At 37.8% G+C, this 21,232-nt stretch overlaps 1 protein-coding gene across 4 annotated transcripts in view; it reads right to left on the bottom strand.

Moving 5' to 3' along the window:
• Window positions 1-21,232, bottom strand: part of NELL1 (neural EGFL like 1) — a 284,268-nt gene that overhangs the window by 204,736 nt on the left and 58,300 nt on the right. For all 4 annotated transcript variants that reach the window (XM_068684942.1, XM_068684943.1, XM_068684941.1 and 1 more), the window contains exons 6-11: window positions 16,022-16,094; window positions 15,676-15,758; window positions 10,311-10,445; window positions 9,355-9,457; window positions 6,933-7,006; window positions 238-337 (exon numbers count right to left, since the gene is read on the bottom strand). In XM_068684942.1, the coding sequence (XP_068541043.1) occupies window positions 238-337; window positions 6,933-7,006; window positions 9,355-9,457; window positions 10,311-10,445; window positions 15,676-15,758; window positions 16,022-16,094 (568 nt within the window). The remainder of the gene's footprint in view (window positions 1-237; window positions 338-6,932; window positions 7,007-9,354; window positions 9,458-10,310; window positions 10,446-15,675; window positions 15,759-16,021; window positions 16,095-21,232) is intronic.

Below are 21,232 nucleotides of genomic sequence, written 5' to 3'. Positions count from 1 at the left end.
CCCTCGGTGCTTTCTTTTCTCCCTGCCCCTCTCTAATTCAGAGCAATTAAAACTATGTAGCCAGTAAGTCTTCTACCCAAAGGAATATTACAGATTGGCTTTATGTGAAGGCTAATTACAGACTCAGGTACATAGGAGTACCTAATATCTCATTAAAAAGAATTCTTCCTTCCAGTGTATCCCCCCGTTGAATCAGCAACATATATTCCTTCTAAGCATGCATAGTCTCTGGCTTACCTCTGCAAACACTGCAACACTGGTTCTCTGGAAGAACGTGATCTTTTCCCGAGCAGTTCAATGGTGGACAAGTCTCGGTTACTTTTACTAAAACTCCGTTCTGAAAACAAATAACATTTTTTTAAATGACTTGAATGAAAACACATGCAATGTCAAGGATCACAGTTTTCCATCTACAACTCTGGCAACCTCTAATAACAGCAAGAGTAAACTAGTAGGCAGCAAGCTAAATTTATTTTTATACAATAAACCAGAACATAAAGTAATTCCATTGGATGTCCATGTCCACATTTGGAAAAAAAATATGACACATAAGTATTTGAAGGAATTAAAGAACTTCTCTTTAGGTTTTTGTTGAAGACAGCCTTCCAGCTTTGTGCAAGTCCCAGTTTAACTCCTCTTAGTTCATATTCTACATATCTCACTGCACTAAGTTATTCAGCTCAAGGGCTCACAGCAGATAGACATTTTCAGATATCATGTATTGTCCTTCTGTGTCCAATTAAAAGGGTCTGTCCTTTAGAAGTACTGATCACCTAATTTCCACAAATCAGGTCCTTCAAAGCCATGGCAAGGCAGAAATCCCATCTTGAGGTATCCGTACAGAGATAGCCATATAAAATGTAAAACAAGGTAAAGACGTTCCCATGACTTTGATTTCTGGTAGATTTAGACTGTACAGGAGGTCTATTTGCCGGTAGGGATTTTCTGAAGTACTTGGCAAAGAACAGAGCTGAGGAGATTTTGCACCATGATTTTACTCCATCTTCTTCCCAACCAGGAAATCACTTTCATTATAGCTGCAGACCAAACAGAACTCCTGCTCTTCAGTTAGTTGACTCTTAACGTCTTGCCCCAAAATAGCATTCTCTTTTATTTTCTCACCCTCCAGCCTTCCCTATACCTTTATTTACCTCGTGGATCAGAGACCAACAACCAGTTCTTTGCTGAGCTGGAAACATCTATCGTCTATCCCACAGGACTGTCCACACTTGAATAATTCTACTTTCCCAAGCACTATGAACCTCTACTAAGAACAGTGGTAGCCTGTTATATTGCCAATAAACAGTCTGAATACGAACCTAGCCACTCTTCTCCCAAATGCTTATCACTGTGCCTCATGTGGCAAAGCAAAAAGATGAGAGTTTCAGCTTTCTTAAAATAAATTAATGACACTTTCTAGCTATCGTGATTGCAGAAGAAGCTTAAAAAATATAACCCAAATGCATCTAGGCCTAAGAAAGCATTGGACAACTTATACAAAAAAAGACAGAATATGTTACGAAAGCCACCAATCTCATAATCCTAGGGGTCAGATACATGACCTTGCAGAGAACATGTTGATAATACCTACTCGTCTATCTGGTATGAAGAAACATGTCTATGGAGAGACACCCTTGCTAGCCCGAAGCTTGCTGTTAAGTCTACAAGACACTGTGCCACACCATGCTGAAGGACTAGCTCAGGGGTCAGAAACTGTACAGTTAAAACTCTTTGCTGGTAATTAACCTCACCAACAAGGCCACGCTGATTCAGCTGTGTCACTTCAGACTCCAGAATTAGCTTTCACAGCATCAAATTGTCCTACACAGTTATGAACACAGAAATGCTTACTGAGTCTACAAGTGCAAATGATGTACAAGGTGCCCAATAGCTAGCAAGACTTAAAACTGAGAATTGCAGCAGCAGGGAGTGAAAAGTGACCGTTCTGCAGACACTGCCCATGAGACTGCATTCTTAAGTCTAAACAAGGTCAAGTCATTTTTCTTGCTGCCTATTTGTCTTAACTGGCAAGTTGCATCAATTGCTGTCATGAAAAATAAAATAAAATGAACCCACAGGCATTAGTTTTTCCTTTTGTTTTGTGTTTTTCTGTTTGTTTGTTTTTTTGAAGTCTCCCTGCAGTATCATTCAGCATGCATCATCCAAGCAAGTGCCCACACTAGAGCAATGAAGTTAATGGAGGTATTAGGTCTCCTGATCTCACTTCCATAAGTGAAAGGCAAGAATCCCGCATGGTTGCCTGTGCAACAGCAGCAAAGGTGATAAAAGAACCGGACACAGTGAGCCATCATTTACTATCATGTTATCAAACTACCAGCTGCAAAAGCTCTAGCTATAAGTTATCACTTATTCAAGCTTAGACAAGACAATCACAGAAGGGGTACAGTATGTCATCATATGAACAAAGTGTTCACTGATGATAAATCCAATCAAATAAACAGCAAGAAATCAAGAAATAGTATGGAAGTCAAATCAGTGATCTGGATAAACCAAAAAGCTAAAAAAAAAAAAAAAAAAAAAAAAAAAAAAAAAAGAGAGAGGGAAATGTAAGCCATGTTCATTCCCTGTTTAGTGAATCATAAGGAGGTTTAAAAAAAAATAATTATATTAACAGACAGCTAAGATTTTATTTCCCTAAAGTCTCCTGTTTTCTGCAAAACTTGCAACTTGTTAAAACAAATCCAACAAATGTTTTAGAATAATAAAAACGTTTCCATGATGAATATTCTTTGGATTACAATCAATTTGGTACAAACCCATACAGATCCAATTATAAGAATTATCATCATTAGATTTCAGATTTTATCCATGGAGATAAATAAGAGTAGTTCATACTTCAGAATTATTGCTTCAGGCTGCTTTAGAAAAATGGTTGACTTTTTATACTCTGTCCACATATGTATTCATAGAATCTGGACAGACAGAGATGTTAAAAAGCCCTAATCTTCTTCTGGAATAAATAGGTCAAGCTCCAACTGTGGCATGCAGTGTACAAAGAATGAGATCTGGAATCAAACATTTACAAGACAATTACATTTCTTGTAATTACAAGGATAAGTACAAAAATAAAAATAAAAAATGGGTCAAAGCAGTGACATGCACTGGAAACTGGAACCATGGGCTCAGATGACTAACTTTGGGAAATAATAGCCAGATATCAGTGGTTTTTTTGTTGTTCTTGTTGGTTTGTGGTTTTTTTTTTGGGGGGGGGGGGGGGGGAGGGCGGTGCTTGTTTTATCTGTTATTGATAAGCCTTTCAGTATGAAGTTCCAGATAGTGTCCTCAGCTGTCACTCAAGGCACCACATTGCTCTTTATTTTTGCAAAAAGCTTTTAAATTCAGCTTTCTCAAAGTCAGTAGAGCCCTGTCCGTCTTTCTAGCATTTGTATGGCATTCCAACTCCCCACGCCCAGCCATCAACAAATAAGAATTCGTTCTTGCACCTTTTGTTGTCAAACATTGGCCAGTTTTGAATCAGTCATCGTGTCATTCACAGGCATTAACCCATAAGTCAGCTGATCAACTGGAAGTTCCCAATCCAACAGAAGTTATAGAATTCTTTCCATTGTCTTTAAATGAGCCATGCTATCACATTGTTGAAATCCACAAAGTGAAATAACCACTTACTGAATGCAGCAAGGTGCAGTTTTCTCAATCACTGATACACTTGCATTTTCTATATTGACCTTAACAGGCTAGAGAAATGGGCAGACAGGAGCCTCAAAAACAAGAAGTGCCAAGTCCTGAACCTGGGAAGGAACGACCCCATGCACCAGCATATGCTAAGGGACGCATGGCTGGAGAGCAGCTCAGCAGAAAAGGACCTGGGAGGCCTGGTGGATACAAAGTTTAATATGAGCTGGCAGTATGCTTGTGTTGCAAAGAAGGCTAAGGGTATTGTGTGCTGCGTTAGACCAAATACTGTCAGTTGGTGGAGGGAGGTATTCTCTTCTCAGCACTGTTGCGTCCACACCTGGAGTACTGCGTTCAGTTCCCCGGTACACGTGAGAAATGAAACAGCAAAGTGTCACTAGGATAAGAGACTGGAATGTCTCTCCTGTGAGGAAAAGCTGAGAGCTAGGGCCATTTAGCCTACAGAAGACAAGGATCAGGGGGTTCTTATTAATGTGTGTATGACTATCTGAACAAAGGATTCAATGATGGCAGAGCTATGTTCTTTTCAGTGGTGTTTGGTGATAGAATAAGACACAATGGGCACAAACTGAAACACAGGAGGTTCCCTCTGACCATCACGAAGCACTTCTTTACTTGGGGATGACTGAGCACTGACACGGGTTGCCCAGAAAAGCCGTGGAGTCTCCCTGCTTGGAGTATTCAAAAGCCACCTGGACATGGTCCTGAGCAACCTGCTCTGGGTGTCCCTGTTTGAGCAGGAAAGTTGGACCAGGTGACCTCCAGAGGTCACTTCCACCCTCAACCATTCCATGATTCTTAGGAACACATATGCACTTATTTTTGTCATTTTCTCTTTATAGATTAATCTAGAGAGAGGGCAGGATTCCAGCTGGAAACAAGCAAACGGCTGTCTATCAGTAGCATCTGTGCTTACAGTTAAGAGGATGTGCACCATAAATATATCTTTTAGTCTGGATTAGTTTTCAGAAATAAAAAGAACTGCTCACAGCCTGATAAAGAAAAACTTTGATCCATCTGGATTCATCATCATTATTATTATAGTTAGATCGGATAAATCTAAGTTAAAAGCCTCTTAAGCTTGGATCGGTACCTATGCAAAAAATAAAATAACTCTATCTTCAAATACAAATTAAAACATGAAATTTCAACTTCATCTACTTCACATTAATGCACCTACAAATACATCCTGCTTTATAGACACAGGAACTACTCCCTGAGACTTTTTTTCCCTCAGCACTTGTCTTTCTACACTAATAAATTGACAGTTGACCTCTATCCCCTACTGTATGTCTTTCATGGATCAACAGCTTTTCAAACTTGATGTCTGTTTTTCAAGTCTGAAAAATTAACACACACTTTTTTTTTTTTGCTTTTTAAATGAGTCGTTTCCCTAGCACAAAACCCTTTCTTTAGTTATTCACCAGCAGTGGCAAAAGCAGCAAAAATCTCCTCACATTCTCCACCAGCAGGTCTGCATGGAATAGAAAATGATTACTACAGCAACAGTTAAACTCAATACCATTCAAACTTCATCTAGCAAGCATTCCTAATTGAGGTAGTAAATAAGCAGGTGTTTCGCTTAAGGCTTTAAGAGGTCATGCTTAAGGCACACTGAGTGATCCTCCTGTCTACATATAGGTCCTGCTGTAGAGGCAAAGATAAGCACCCACTTAAATACTCTCCAAAGTCAGAATGACAAGATTTGCCAGTGAGGTTTGATGTCTTCTTGAAACACAGCTGTAGAAGTATCTTTTTTTCGAGGCATAAGTCCATTTTTTCGTGATATCCCATTAGCATATGTTTTTTCAAATACTTATCAATACTCTTCATTAAGATATAAATAATATAAACTGTAACATTACTGCAATTAGCATTGCCATATGAACTTCCTTCAGCAATAAGTAAAATGCAAAAGCTCTTTTCATTGTTATTTCTATCATCTCTAACATGAGAAATATTTTATGGTCAGTGTTCGCTTTTAATCTTCACAAATGTTTTATCATACTCATAACGATGAATATAATGCTCTTACTGATAGCGTAGAGGAGTTCCAGACCATAATTTAGATCACTCTGTTTTCACTTTAATGCAAAAATCCTCCCGTTCTCCTTATCTTATTTCATACAGGCAGTTTCCCTCTCAAATAAACATTCTATGCCATATTATAAATATAACAGGCACCTTAGTCTGTCTTCAAGGCAACGACCTTGCCCACGTATTTGTATATACAATGTTGAGCACCCCTACACAGCCAAACACTAACAGCAGCTAAGTAATTTCTCACAACAAGCTGCTTTCACAACATCTGCAACCAGTTATTGTCCATTTCCATTAGTGAACATAAAATTGCTACTCTGTACACTCAGCCACAAGCACAACAATAACCAGATCATTGTAATCTTTTCCAAATGTTTTTCATAATTGTTCTAGCATACTGATCTGTCAATAACATTTGTAAGCCTTCCCTTTATCACCTTCCCCCTCCACAAATTCAACAAGATGTAAAAAACAAAAATACTTGAAAATTACATGAGAGCACAAATGTATTTAAAATAGCTGTGCCTTTCTGAAGCTATAAATCATATTTCAGGCATAGACATACTCAAATTACGACAAACACATGTCTCAGCAAAGCAATGGGCCTTTTATCATCATCTACTACTACTCTCTTCTCCTAAGGCAAGTCTTGACAAAGACCGGTTTCCGCCACACTTACACACCATGTGCAGCACTTACATATTCACTAACACTCCCTATTATGAATGCTTTTGTCTAAATACTGACTGTAGTTGCAGAAGCATTACAAATTTGACAGAGACCCCAGTCCAGTTCTTAGTAATTTTAGTAGTTTTAAATTTACCTCAATTTGTAGTAAGGCCAGTTCAAGCAATACTAGGGAAAGCCTATTGTAATTCAAACAATGAAAGCCAGGTTGCTACAAATTTTACAAGACATAGCTTAAGTTAGCAGCAGCCTCAAGATGCTTCTGCCTCTTTCTAGACCCTACGAAAGCCAGAGATGAAAGAGAAAATATCCAAGTCATTGTGCATGTTGCTATTACCCTGCAAGAGGCATATTCTTGCCTTGTTTACATGTCTGTGGCTTTCAGTCACTTCAGGGTCACCTTTTCAAGACAATGGACATCACCTTTATGCGAAGAAAGACTAAAAAAATACACTAACTTACCGTTGTCACTTTTGAACACCACACATGCATTTAAAATCAAAAAATACATATATAAAAATGAAACTTACTCGACATTCCCTGCAGCTCTTGGTTAATACTCGTTGACCTTCCGCTAGCACTTTGCCTCCATAGATACACTTTGCTGTGATGTAAGAGAAGGTGAGGGGTTAAAAATAAAGGAATAAACACAGTTTTTAAGTAGTAAACAAAAGCAAAGCATAACACAGAAGAACACAAGTACTCACAATCAAATATAGATAGCATTATCATAGCCAGTTTGATTCCAACAAAACTTTAAAATGAGTACTAGATCAATCTTCATGATCTTTAAGACATAAGTGTGTTTCTAAAGACCTTTTGTTTAAATTTACACACTTAAAGCTGCTAAAAAAAAAAAAAAAGGTTTACAAAAAGAACTCATTTAATTGTCCACAACACATTTTAAAATCAGACTTCTTTCTTTTGGTATCCCAGTTTTCTTGATTTTTCCAAGCTGCCCTAGTTTATATGCCTGAGTTGTCATCTCATTTATGAGAAAAACTTCTGATCAGGAAGCTTTGTTTCAATTAGGAATCCAATAAACTATTTTGGGGAGAAAATGAATTAGAGAAATGTATTTTTTCTTTCTGTCTATTCTCCTGACATGACCACTTTTAAGAAAATCACAGACACACCAGAAAAGCAAATCGAGTTAATCCGTAACTCAGAAAAATGATGAGATTTTAAACAGAATTATAGCCTTTTGTCAGATAGTCATCTGAAGGCTAACACAAGATGGCAGGGATCAAAACAGAACCACCTCATTTTTAAAACCCTTAACGTATCACTCAGTAGAACTACTTTGCTCGTTAACCCACAGCTGAGACAGGAAACTCCAATAATCCAGCCATTCAATAATCCCTAGAGACAGCAAATTACAACTGATGATTCTATCAGAGCTAAATAAGAAAAGCATGGAGAAATTAACACCTGTGGTGCAGCTCTTTGGAAACTCTCTGCAATTACTACTATATACCCAAAAGTGACTGACTGTGGCCCTAGCATATCATTCTGTCAAGGAGCTGGCATTTACAATCAATTTCAATCAACTTCCATACATCTCTTCCCAGTAACTGACATACTGAGTTCTTGTCAGAATAACAAGTCAAGTTTGTGCCAATCACTGACAAAAGGCAAGTCTGATTGTTCATCTTTCCATTACAAATACCAGGAACAGCTTATTCATGGGGATATACATTGAATCTACAATTTAGTTCCATGCAATTCTTTCATGTCCAATTTTGACTGTTGTTCCTACGCTCATTGTCAGCAAACGAGCATCAAAAGAAGCATACGGTACCTTAGGTCCGTAAAGGAAATTTCTAGAGTCTGTGTTACAAATAAAAATATTTTGAGATAATATATATATATACATACACACACACACACACACACATATATATATATATATATATGTATTTATATATCATCCAGGCAGGGCTGCTTTTCCACCTAAGTTCCCTGTCCATAAATGTCTTTTCATAAGCAGAATACTCATGACAAAATATAACAGAAACGAGATAGCACGAGTAAACAAGACCAAGTGCAAAATCACAGCTCGGAGACATTTGTGTTTGGGACTAATTAATTCCCTGACTGAAGAAATCCAAAAGAAGTCTAGGCAAGTGTTATTCTTCTCCAAAAAAATCTTCAAATAATTCAACATCCCTCTCCTATAACTATAGCAAAACTCATACGTGAAGTTTACTAGTCTCCAAGAAGAAAGTGGGGAAAAAAATGCCTCTACTTAAGGCAAGACTGGCATCAGTATTCAGCCAAAATTTCCATATATGAATTGCCTCTGTCCCTTACACTATCATTAAGGCATCAAGTATTAACTATTCCTTCCAGCAATGTTACTTTATGGCTTACATTTCCAGAAGGCTGATAATAAAACTAATCACAAGATTTCTATCTTCTCATTATCTTATTTCAAAAAGAGTTAAAACAATCACTCTACGCTGTGATGTTAACTCAAGGTCTGAAATTCTATCATGTTTATTTTAAACAACAATCTTCCAACCTGAAAAGAAAAAAAAAAGACAGATAACACTTCAGTTTATTATCTGTTTCAGTTTATTTATTATATAATCACTATGAAGAGCTTAGACCAAAAGACTGCTGCTCCTCAACATCAGCAGGATGTACAAGCTGAAGCCAAGTCTGGTTTGTTTGTTTTTGTGGTTTTTCATTTCCAAAAACAAGTAAAAGAATACTTTTATACTGACAATGCACAGCAAGATAATCTTAAACATTTACAATGCTTATTCATTTTTCAGCAAGTATTTATTTTCTTCTTAAATTGCAAGTTTGCCACTGTGTTTCCTGTTATTAGAATTACCAGGACCTATTAAAGTCTTTATAAAATATGCCTGTTTTCAGGAGAAACTCAAATCTGCTTAACCGGGGGGGAGGAGGGAGAGGGGCTGGGGGTCTCTGCGATGTACTCACCCTTGCATATTTTACAGCACTGGCTTTCCACATGCACTGGGAGAGCATCAGGAGGACAATCAAGAGGGGGACAGGACATCCTTCGGCATTCTACAACTCCGCTCTAAAAATGTTTTAAGACAAGATTCAGCTACGATTGTTGTAATTGGTGAGTATTTTGTACAAAACAGAGCATACAGAAAACTAAGTAAATGAAATTAGCATTGTGAATTTGAGACCCACGCTTGCGTAACAACTTTAATCATAACTACAAACTTGAACCAAAATGCATTTGAAGGTGAACCACCCCTATGCGTTGGTACTTTTTACTGGTTTTATCCCACTTTCCCTGAACAAAGCACATTAAATAGAGAACATAAGCCCATCTTTACAACAACGTAAACACTACGCTCTGTAAGCTGTGCCAATCATCTCTGAGATTTTTAACAATCTGTTTTCTATTTTCTTGAGCAAATACAGACCCTCTTCAGATATTTATCAAATAATTTCAACGAGACAAGATTTACATACTAATACTCTTCTGTTCCTCCATTTTCATAGTGATAAACACTGAAAACAGAATCTGCAAGTTACCACCATTCAAGATGCAACCAAGCACCTATGAATATTATTAAGATAATGCCTCCATTTTGGGAAAAATAACTGCAGTGAAAACAATTCCAAACCAAATACAGACAACGCCCAATCTTGTTCTAAAACCGTGAAGTCCTCACAGATATAAATAGAACAAATAAGACAGTGCTGTCAAGGGAAAGCAGATTTTATTTATGAAGCTTCCACACAGGAAATGTCAATTTTTCATTTATTTATTTTTACCGTTTCCCTTTCTATTGGTAACACTGTCACAAGATACATACGAAAAACATACCAATTCTTTAGAGTTCACATTATGTATTCAAGGACCATTTTCACATTTTAATTAGGTCCTTCTCCTTAAACTGTTTAAAATTTCTTACTTTGCATGTGCAATTCCTGCAGTGATCATCTTCAACCCAAGAGTCTTTGTCTCTATAGATCAATCCATTTACTTGACAAGTCTTCTCACAGTGACAGTCTTCCAATTGACTCAGTCTTGTTTCTGCATAATTTAGCTATAAATGAAAGTAACTTGATGAGATTTCTGCAATTTAAACAAGTTTTTTTAAAAGCAAATATAAGAAAACATTACACTTATTTTTATCTGAACCAAGTTTAACTACCTTTGAAATGCTGAACTAGAATGTCAACGGGTATAAAATATCACTACTTTTCTGACTTTGACAGAGCTACCTGTGCAAACTAACAACAGCGTATGATTTATGCAAGCGTCTCTTGTATTTTAATGAACCCCACTAAGATCTCCTCAGGAAGGTCTAGGCACTACCGCTAAAAGCACACAATCTACAATTGTTTCTAAATCAAAATTCTTAATGGTCCATCACCCTGATTATGAGTCATAAAGCATAAAGACTGGCCGACTGACTTTTCCTAATTATTTCCACCTCTTCTTTGTCAAGCAACAGCCAGACTAATACTTTCTAGCTTTCACAAAGGTCTTAACCTTACAATCATAAGTAATATTTACAGCATTTGAATATAGTCTAGTACGAGTATTCCCAAGACTGAATCATGGAGAAAAGTCATGTTCCTGGAGTAAGCGCTAGTCTGATGACTTTCTCTTCATGTCCTTTGCTGTTCCCATTACCTCCTCAACTCCAGCTGCTAAAATGCATATAAAGAAGTTAAAACTGATGCACCTTTTCCGTCTGCATGCTAGCAATTGCTATATTTTCTGATGAGATACTACACAATAATAAGCAGGGAAAATGCTCGTTCATGTAGAAGTAGAAAAGGCTTTTTGAACCACCCCACCATCACAGACCTACCTAGGGATGATCCTGAACTGGAATTCCTCCAGGTAAGAACACCCTTCCCACTATGCATACCTGGTATGCCTGTATACCTGCCATCATCTCAACCCTAACAGAATTCCAAGTGATTTTCTCATGTACCAAAAGAAAAAAAAAAAAAGTCTTAATCTTTAGAAGAAAATATGTGCATCCTTCAGGCTCCAGAACTGCCATTGCTCTAAAAACTGCCCTAGTGCAGCTTTATGGGAGTTTCACAAGGTTGTTATTTTTAACATTGATACTTGTCTTATATATATGAACCATCACACTAAAGCTACTGCAGAGAGGCTACCAAAATCTGGCACATGAACAAATTAATGCACTCTTAATTCTGCTATAAATACAATGCCATTATTCTACGTCATAGGTTGCTACACTTTAATAGTAGAAAATTTGAAAAAAAATGAATGCACGGTGCTCTAAGTTACTTTTTACATAATGACATATACTGGATATTCACACATTTCCAGCCCCCAAAATTCCACCCACTTCAAATGTCTTCTTTCATACCTGCCAGTAAAAGAGCAAATATTTAGGGGAAGAAAAAGCAGAGAAATACTCAGCAAGTTGCTGTGGGTTTCTTTTATTTTTTTATTTTTTTTTCCTCTGCAGTTCTCACAAGAGAAAGCTCTGAATAACAGTTCTTTATTTAAGTTGTTATTCTAAGATAATATTCATCTCCCTCAAACTGATCATGATCTGCTGATTTCAAAACTGCTTTTCATGTTTTAGAGGCAAAACCATTGTCTTACTGAACTGCTCGTATTCAGCAAAACCTCTCTTCTGGTCATTATGTTTAGTCATTATATTTACAGCGTATAAAACATTCAGATTTGTTAAAAGGGTGTTTGCTTTGTCGTATGCTTCTCCTTCATTCATGTACATTGTATTTTTTTTAAAACAAATGAATTAAAAAAGAACATTCCCATACAAGTGGTCTACACGCATTTTTTAAATAGAGGTTTCTTGGAATACCCATTTTTGACAATAGTAAGTACTATCATCCTTTATAAATTATTCCAGGAAAATTATAAAATATGAGAGAATATTTTCCACTTATTAGCTTTTCATATCATTTCAATTATCTTGCTGAATAAGTTTTATCTATTTCAGTATCATTTACATACTATTCCGAGAAGCATCTTTAAACACACTAGATCAATTAAATGTAATCTGCTATACTAGAGCAACTAGAAACATCCTGTTAATTGACAATTTTCTATTGAAATCAATAAAACAATTCTTTAAAATTAGCTGATGTATTTTCTCCAGTGTTGCCAAATGCACACAACTAGATTTGTTAAACTTTTAAAATGTTGCTAGAAAATCCTGAAGCTTCTCCTATTCTTTAGCATATGAACAGAAATACACTAACGAGGGAGAAGCAGCCTATACCATATCAAATATTTTCCATATACTAACCAGTATCTAAGTTCTTAACATTCAGGAATATTATTTGTTATTCACATAGCTTATTTTCCTTGCTTCTCCTCTGCCCATAAAAATAACCAAAAGATGACAGATTTCTCTTTAAAATGTATTGTTTCTGGCAATATCAATAACAAATGTACCCAAAACAAACAAAAAATAACAAGGAAAACTGTTCATGGAAGTATCTGTGGTTATATCAATCCATGTTATAAACAATCCAGGTAAACTATTCCATCAATGAACTCAAGAGCTTGATTTTCTCAGTTTTAAATCAAACTCTACTTCAGCCTGTCTGACCTCAGTGAAGGAAGAAGTTGCTGGAAAGTTTTTGGGCTGGAAGTCTTCAGATCCTCTCTCCAGCCCCAACAACCATCCCATCTGCATAAAGCACACCCTAGTGTGGGCCCATAATTTAACAAAAATACATTGTATTCCACTGAAATAAATGCAAGAGATGCCCACATTGAATTCTGTAGAGTTGAAAGTTGTATGAACTATTTTACCCACCATATTTAAAGAGAAACCAACAATATTCCAGCATGGAGGTTAGAAATGCTAAAATATACCACAATCCATTCCCACCTGCAGCAAATTAACGTTGCAGCTGGATTCCTAACACATTGAGCTACGGTGTTTCTCTATGTAAGGACAGAAGATTAAATCAATTAAACTTATTTACTGGAAAGACTCAGACTTCATTCAAATGACATCAAAAAATCGCACAGGCTTAAAAAGCTACGTCTTTACAAAATGTTGGTAGGAAGAGGATACAACAATGGTTAGCTGGTTACAGATCATGATCAGATACCCCTGTACACAGCACTCCGTGACATCTTGCTGTAGACAGTACTCTGCTAGGCCCCTTTCATAGCCCCCATGTCCCATGCTGAGCCAACACAAGATACTGGGGACCTGAGCTATAGCTCAAGAGAGAGAGTACTTCCTTCTACTGTGTACAGCATAACTTGTACTGCTACCAAAATTAATTGGCCCTAAAGCCACTAGGTGTAATGTTTTCTTCCCAGAAAAGCCCTGGACTGAGTCTTCATCGTTTTACATTGTATAAACTGCACGTAAACATTCGTTGCAAACAACATTCACTGGATTATTCAGTGCTGTAATACATCTGTAACCAAGCACAGACTGAGGAAGAAACTGAAACCCTAGACAGAGCTGAGGCTAAAAGCTACAGCTGAACTTGAAATATTGCCTGCTTTTCCAAAGCATGTTCATTCTCTGCATCTCTTGGTGCAGGGCCAGGAACCAAGCATCACTGCTCACGTAGGTTGCTTGCCTCACTGCAAGCCGGTCCCTGACCACATGCCCTGTCAAATGGGAACTCTACAGGCCACTCTACAGCCCTTCTAAACCCTGCTCTTTGCATGCCATACATCACCCCATATAATAGACTTGCATCTACATTAGAATTGCTTGTGGCTATTGACCCCAGGACTGAAAAGACAGATACAATCCTTAATGCTTCTCTCAAAGCCCCTCTATTTCTTTCGCATTTGTCTACCAAATTAACTTCCTTTCCTTCTGCATGCATTTTTTCCTGATCACTGTTTCTGTACCCACTGCAACAAAACAGTCAGGGCACTACTATAACAGAAAGGGAACATGCAATGAAGAATTATCCCAGCACCACTTTCTGGAAGTAGAGCGTCTCTGCAATACAAATGCTGTGTTATTTGCTTCCCCTTGTAAAGCACTAGCAAGCAAAAATATAATTAACAGCAGAGAAAGCAAGTTACTCAGTACAGTGCATAATTGGAACTTGCTCATGCCACCAGCAGGGCACAAAATAATTGCCTCTGTTTCACAGTATAAGCAACAAACTGAACTAAAAGCTTCATATTTCTTATTCAGAGTCAGCCTGGCCAAAGCACATCAGTTGGGTAAGTGGATTGTCAGTATAATGCAGACACTCTTAAAGAAAAGTTTCCCCTCCCCTGTTAGGAATTAAAAGAGCACTTAGAGGCAGCACAATAACAAGTATCACACACATATTGCTTTTTGGCTAGTAGAACTACTAAGTAAATCCCATTTTTGAAACTCCTTTTCTGTAACAACATTGAGCTTAAAGGTACCAGAGGTTGGTTTTTGTTGCAGTTAAATCTACAAGTAATTAGCACATAAATGCTGTTTCAGATGAGACAGTTAATTGCCTTTTACCACAGAACAGACTGTTCACCAACATTAACCTAAAGAAGCGTTCACAGACCCTTTCATACAACTCAGGCTCAGTCACTTCTAAAACACAGACTCCTACCCTGGAACTTGACCGCAGTACTTAGCTGAAGCGCCTTGCCTAAGGCAGAGGTTGACTGCATAGTGTAGGAGCACAGCCTAAGGAAAATCCCCAAAACCCCAAGCAAAAATCACTCTATCTTCCCATTCATCATGTTCAAAACCCAAACCAGAAAGGGAAAACAAGGAAAACAAAAACACCAAACCACGTAACATAGAGATTGGTTAACTTCTACACTGTAAAAGCCATTGATCAAAGGTGATGTCGAGATCAACACAGCCTGCAGCTTCATAGGCATTTCCATTTTGGGGCCTCATTCAGTTCCCAAGGAGATACTACGCAGTTCTGAAGATTTCACAGGACTTCCCACAGGCAAAATCACACCCTCTGACAGCGTCACACAGTGAGGAAATTGTTGAGGGATTTCAGTCCTTTGTTTCTGCATTTATCCCTCAGCATGGAAGGGAAATCACACTAAGGCTTCTTACAGAAATCAGACCTTGGGCATTTTGTCATTATCTACCAAATAGGGAGGCAGCCAATAGAAGTTGTATGAGACACAACATCCGTGACACTATCTCCTTAAACCCACTGCATATAAGGCTACTGGCAGAAAGAAAGGAGAAAAAAAAAAAAAAAAAAAGGAAAAAAAAGGCTCTACCTTGAAAGTAATTGCAAGAGGAATAAATATTTTTGTGTTGGTCTTAACCCAGAAGAAAACAGAATTGACAAAGGAGCTTAGGTACCTACTTTTGCAGTCATTTTTGCCAGGAGTTCTTGCAAATCCATGATTCCTTGCACCAGACTTAAGAAATCACTGCAGGTTGGGCATGCTCAAAAGAGGAAGTTGAAAAGAAAAGGAAAGGAAGAGAGAGAAAGACAGAATAACCTGTAAATAAATCAAGTCTGTCATACAGCTGAAATGTCAAACGCTGGTTATCTGAATATTAAGTTCAATCTGTTTACACAGAATTTTTGCCTTCTGGAAGTCAGCACATGCAAAAATGGCAAGCCTGAAAATATTATTTTTAAAATAAAGAAATAATTCACATTAAAAAGTCTTAAATTGATATAATAATAATTAACTGCTACTTACTGCGATTCAGGTTAGGACACTGCATTATATATCCATTAGGTATAAAGACAACTTTCACATCTTGAATCACACCCTTTGTAAAAGAAGAGATAACTGGTAATACAGAACACAAACATTCACTTTGATCTGTACAAGCTATTGCACAAGTCATTTATTGAGCAGGTACAAAGTACCCACTTCAGTGGGTACCAGCTCAGTTTTCTCATTTGGAGAATAACTGAAGATGGACAAAATATAACAACACCTCCCTATCCTTGTGCACATTTGGATATTAATTTTCATAACATGCTCGCTCTTTTTTTTTTTTTTTTTGGTTCTGTGTTTTGCAATCAACATAAGCTGCTTAAATGTTTCAAAACGGGATGAAACCAGTGAAAAAAAGCTGTGAAGTAATATCCATTATTCAAGCCCATGAAAGAGACAAGCACAAAACCCCAGCAACACTCTTCAGTGATTTAGCTGGACAGGACTGTGAAATCTAGCATTCTGCGAAGAAAACTATCTACTGCAAGAGGTAAGGAAGAGTCTGTACTTTGACTGTTTGCTTTGGTGTAGCCTGCTAGCTTTTATCTGAACAGGCAGTTCATGTAATTGCACCATCAGTTGGATTAAATCCTCTCTCTAACCCAGGCAGATGGAAAGATCCCCTGTGCAGAGCTGGCAGAAATCAGGCTCTGAGGTCAGAAGCAGGTTGTGTAGGTCATGTGAGGCCCAGAGACCAAATCAAGCAGGACGTGAGAGAAGAAGGACCAAAAGGTCCAGTACCAGCTGTGTCTTTCATTATCCCCAAGATGCAAGGATGTCCCTGATGTAAGCAGCAGACAGAAAGGGCTGCCCGCCATCCCTGCACAACTCGCTCCTGAGGAACCCTAGATTTGTCAGACAGTGGAAAGCCCAGAAAATGTTGGGGCTCGCATACACTCAGTGCAAAGTGTAACATGCTTACTCCATAACATTCACTAAGTTTAATGATGTCACAGTCATTAATTAGGAGGGGCAGGGAAAACCAAGGGTCTTCCTCTTCAAGTGTTGCTATTTGCATTTCCCTGACCAGACAGAGTGACACGGTTCCATCTCCTCCCAAACACAGAAGAATTTGATCAATTTCCTTTCAAATTAAAGATGGCAGCAGTTATTACCTAATTAAATTAGTGATTTGTAAGCCTATGTTTTAGTTTTCAGTTAAATTGCAATAAAGTGAATTTTGCAGACTGAGGACAGTCACTTGCTCAAAATGTTCATCTCAATCCATAAATAAAATATAGGCCTTAGATAGTGCTTGAAGCCTTGCAAATGCAGTAACGTTTCACATTTACATATTCACTTTCTAAAACAACAGAAGGTAATCAGCAGCACTGTTTCCTGCCTACTGTTTTATGATGAAATATTAACTGAAAATATTAAGACATAATCAGATCACACTGTCTTTTTTACATAAGTGTATACATTTATTAACATTTTCATCTATGAGAGCAATGAAACCACCATAATAATGAGAAGTAATACTGTCACTGGAAAAGAAACATTCTGAAAGCCGTTTTATACATTTTCTGCTAGTAGTCATCAGTGAGAAATTAGAAGCCAAGGCACAAAAGCATATTTCAATGCTTAAGTCTCTCTAGTGAAAAGCTTAAACAAGAATAAACAAGTTTACAGTGTTTCACTGTACCATATCACACAGCTAACGAGACATCACCCAGAGAGAAGGGATGTTTTCCTCTTTTTCTTTTTTTTTTCTCCTGAAGTGCACATGGAACTTCAATTATCTTTATTGCATCAGAGCCCTACTGCTCTACTGTTATTTGGATAGATTTGCATTTAAACACAAATAAAAGGGGAGGGGGGAAGAAACATTTTTTGCTAAAACTTTTAAGTTGTCTTCTGTGAGCTTTAGCAGTCCCAACACTAAAATCTGAAGAGGAAACAACTTTTTTTTTCTTCCCCCTTTTTCTGGCTACATGAAACATGTTAATGTGGGAAACTGTTTGAACTTCAATTCACCGGTATAGGTGTCCTCTATATCCATAAACCCTCTGAAACAAACAGAATTAATATGATCAAATACAGAGGTGAACTTCAAAGAGCCCAGATTTCACTGAAGTATTTTATTAATAGAAAGACTTCATTATAGACAAATGCTTATTACGGCCACAATTATTGCAACACGTATGAACCACCTTGCACTATTCCTCCTTCACCATTAAATCCAGGTTGCTGAGAGCTTTCTACAACCATAGCCAGAAGGGGAATAAGCACGCACATTTCCCTGGGGGCAAGCAGTTTGGCACAAGGCAGAGTTTTTTAGTCTGCATTGTATGAAAGACATGACAACTTGGCCTTGACAGGGAGATGTCAATGGTCAAAATCTTATTGTTTTATTTTTGTTTGTTTTCTTTTCTTTTCCCAAGCAGACATCACCACTTATCCATTTAAGCATTTGGCAAATTACAACCAAAGCCTCAGGATGCACTAGCTTGAAGATCCTTCATCTGTGCACCAGTTCTAACACTAAATTCAGGCCTGCAGCAGTAAGCACCAAGCCCATCCCATGAGGATGTACAAATACAAAAGCCCTCTTTACTGAGCTTCTCAACTCTCTATTAATTAGAGGACTTCTCCCTCTTTCTGTGAAAAGGCTCATGTATTCCACAAACAAGCTCTCCATTTCTGCATTTTGATTTCTTCCACCACCTTTCACCCTCTTTGAAGCCTGCTTCTGCTCCAAAGGTGATGCATGCCTTGCAGCTGTGTCAGTTGCATTGGCCAGAGCTAGTAAATGGCTCTGCAGAGATGCCCCAGCACATGTTCCCAAAGCCTTTCTCTGGGCAATGCTACACCAACCCCACCAGACCGCCATAACATCAGCGTTATGCTCCTCTACACGGGGTAGCTGTGCCCCATGCCAGGCAGTTGAACAGTTGCCCTTGGCACTGCATCTACTTCACCTTGGTCTGTATGACTCCAAGACCAAAATGGCCACAGATGCCCAAAATGTTCATCTGATGCTGTGCAGTGAGAATGCCAACCACCAGCTGTGCAGTCCCCAGATGGAGCAGCAGGGCTGTAAGATCAATGGAGCCTTCTAGAGCAGATATGAATACTGCCATCTTTAGACATTAATCACCTGGACAGCAATGCGCTGACAAGCTTAGTTCTGCTGCAGATTGTTTCAGAAAGGCTTAGGGGAAAGGGTTCTCCTCAACAATACAATGAATTTTGCAAATTCTGATACCGACAGTCATCTGATCTATCCTAGACTGAGATCATCCTGGCTATGTGGTATCACCATCTTCCTTCTATCATTTGCATTTACTTTGGATTCCCAATCTCATTAAAACAGTATTCTTCAGCACTAAAAGATAGCTTGTTTTTGGGTCACACAAAGAAACCTGAAGGGTTGGTGGATAATTTTCAGAAGTAATTCATGAGATTCCCTTCAAAGCAAACACACAAAGCTATCTTAAGTCTGCTCTACGCTTGCTCGCTTGGCTGATCTGCTACAACTATTCAGTTTTGTCTGAATTCCAAGTATTTGGTCATAGAAAGTAGGCTACACAGTGAGATATTAGTTGTAACACGAGAGATCTCAGATCCCTTGATTACTCCATAGGCACTTCACTCCCCAGAGAGCTTACCTGTGGAATTAACTCTGCAAGTAAGGATATGCAACAAAAGCATAAATAAGAAAAATGGCAGCAACTGGCCACTGCCACTTAAAATATGATATCGTCCCCTTCTTCTTCTGATATATTGAAGAATCATCATTTATATTTCACATGAGAATATGGCCCAGAAAGGGCCCTTATAACGTTTATTTATGGAGTGGAAGAAGGACAGGCAAAACAATTAACTAACTAGCGACCACTAAAATAAGAATATTTTCAGAACAGCAAAGACGATGTTCAGAACAATATTCACTGCTTTTTTATATATACATTATCATGAATCTAACATACATACAAAAATGCTAATTCTTTTTTAATGCTCTTATTTCCCTGCAGATCTCTGTTTACATTAAGGAAAATAGATCTATTTATTTATATGCTGAAATGGTGAAACAAATTGCTTTAAGAAAGAATGGGAGATCCTGCTGAGCATGTAAGTACATGGAAAGAGATGTGTACTCTTCATAAACTGGCCAAATCCCAAGTTTTTGTAATGTGTAACATAAAAAAGTAAGATTTCTGAAACACTCCTGCAGAATTAAAAAAATGCAACCAATTATATTTCTGCCCTGAAGAAAGTTAGTAAAATATTCAAGCATGCATAAAGCAAAGTAAGGCACTTGTCGGCTTTCATTACGATCAATAAAATCTGTCAGCTCATTAGCATATCATTAGCTACCCTGCTGTTCCCAAAGTGTTAATGCGTAGAAATATTAATTTACCAACATATAATATCTCAGAGTTCTGAGGCACTGACTGCCTGCATAAAATAAGAATTTAAGATGGGCGAATCTAATACAACTTCTTTCTTTCCTATGTAGCTATAAACATATGTTTACCATCTGTGGAATTATGGGAAGCAGCTGAGGTAAAAAAACAACAGCTGTAGAATAAAATAATACTATCAATTTCACTTCACAGTGACAGCTCAGCTGCCAGAAGATGAAACGAACTCCGGGTTCACAGCAACTCTTGGACCATAGTTTGAGTCAAAAGGAAAGTCAGATTTAACTTCTTTTTCTCAATTAAAATTGTTAGTTACTGCAACAATCTACCCTAATTTATTTTAGCATAAAATATTTTCCCTAGCTTTTTAAAAATTAGGGACTTTAAGGTGAGGTCCTTAGAAAACCAGCAACTTGTAGAAGCATCTTACAAACTGACTGTTTCGAAGGGAAACAGAGTGGGTGGTAAATCACCTTGGCAACAAATCCATGCCAATATCGAGGATACACACACTGGCTTATCACTACACTGTAGTCTCTTTTATTGATATAAACACCATGGGGCTTGTTAACCAAAACCTTAAGAACTATCGGCAGCTTTTTCTGTAAATTAATTATAAAGCTGAAGTTTTAATTTTTATAGGGGAGGGATGTTTTTTGTTTGTTGGTTGGTTCTGCAATTCAGCTTCAGCCATATCATCATACAGACTCACCAGGGGGCAAAACCAATGGAAGAAAACACACAGGTGAGGACTTTTCCAGTCATAGGTCATTTCTCTTTCCTTTGCAATTTTTAATTCTCATGCCCGTACTGGCCTACT

This window comes from Anas acuta, chromosome 5 (assembly GCF_963932015.1).
Source record: "Anas acuta chromosome 5, bAnaAcu1.1, whole genome shotgun sequence".
NCBI classification, from domain to species: domain Eukaryota; kingdom Metazoa; phylum Chordata; class Aves; order Anseriformes; family Anatidae; genus Anas; species Anas acuta.
Note: the sequence above shows the minus strand (reverse complement) of the source record. Positions and strands in the feature narration are given on the sequence as shown.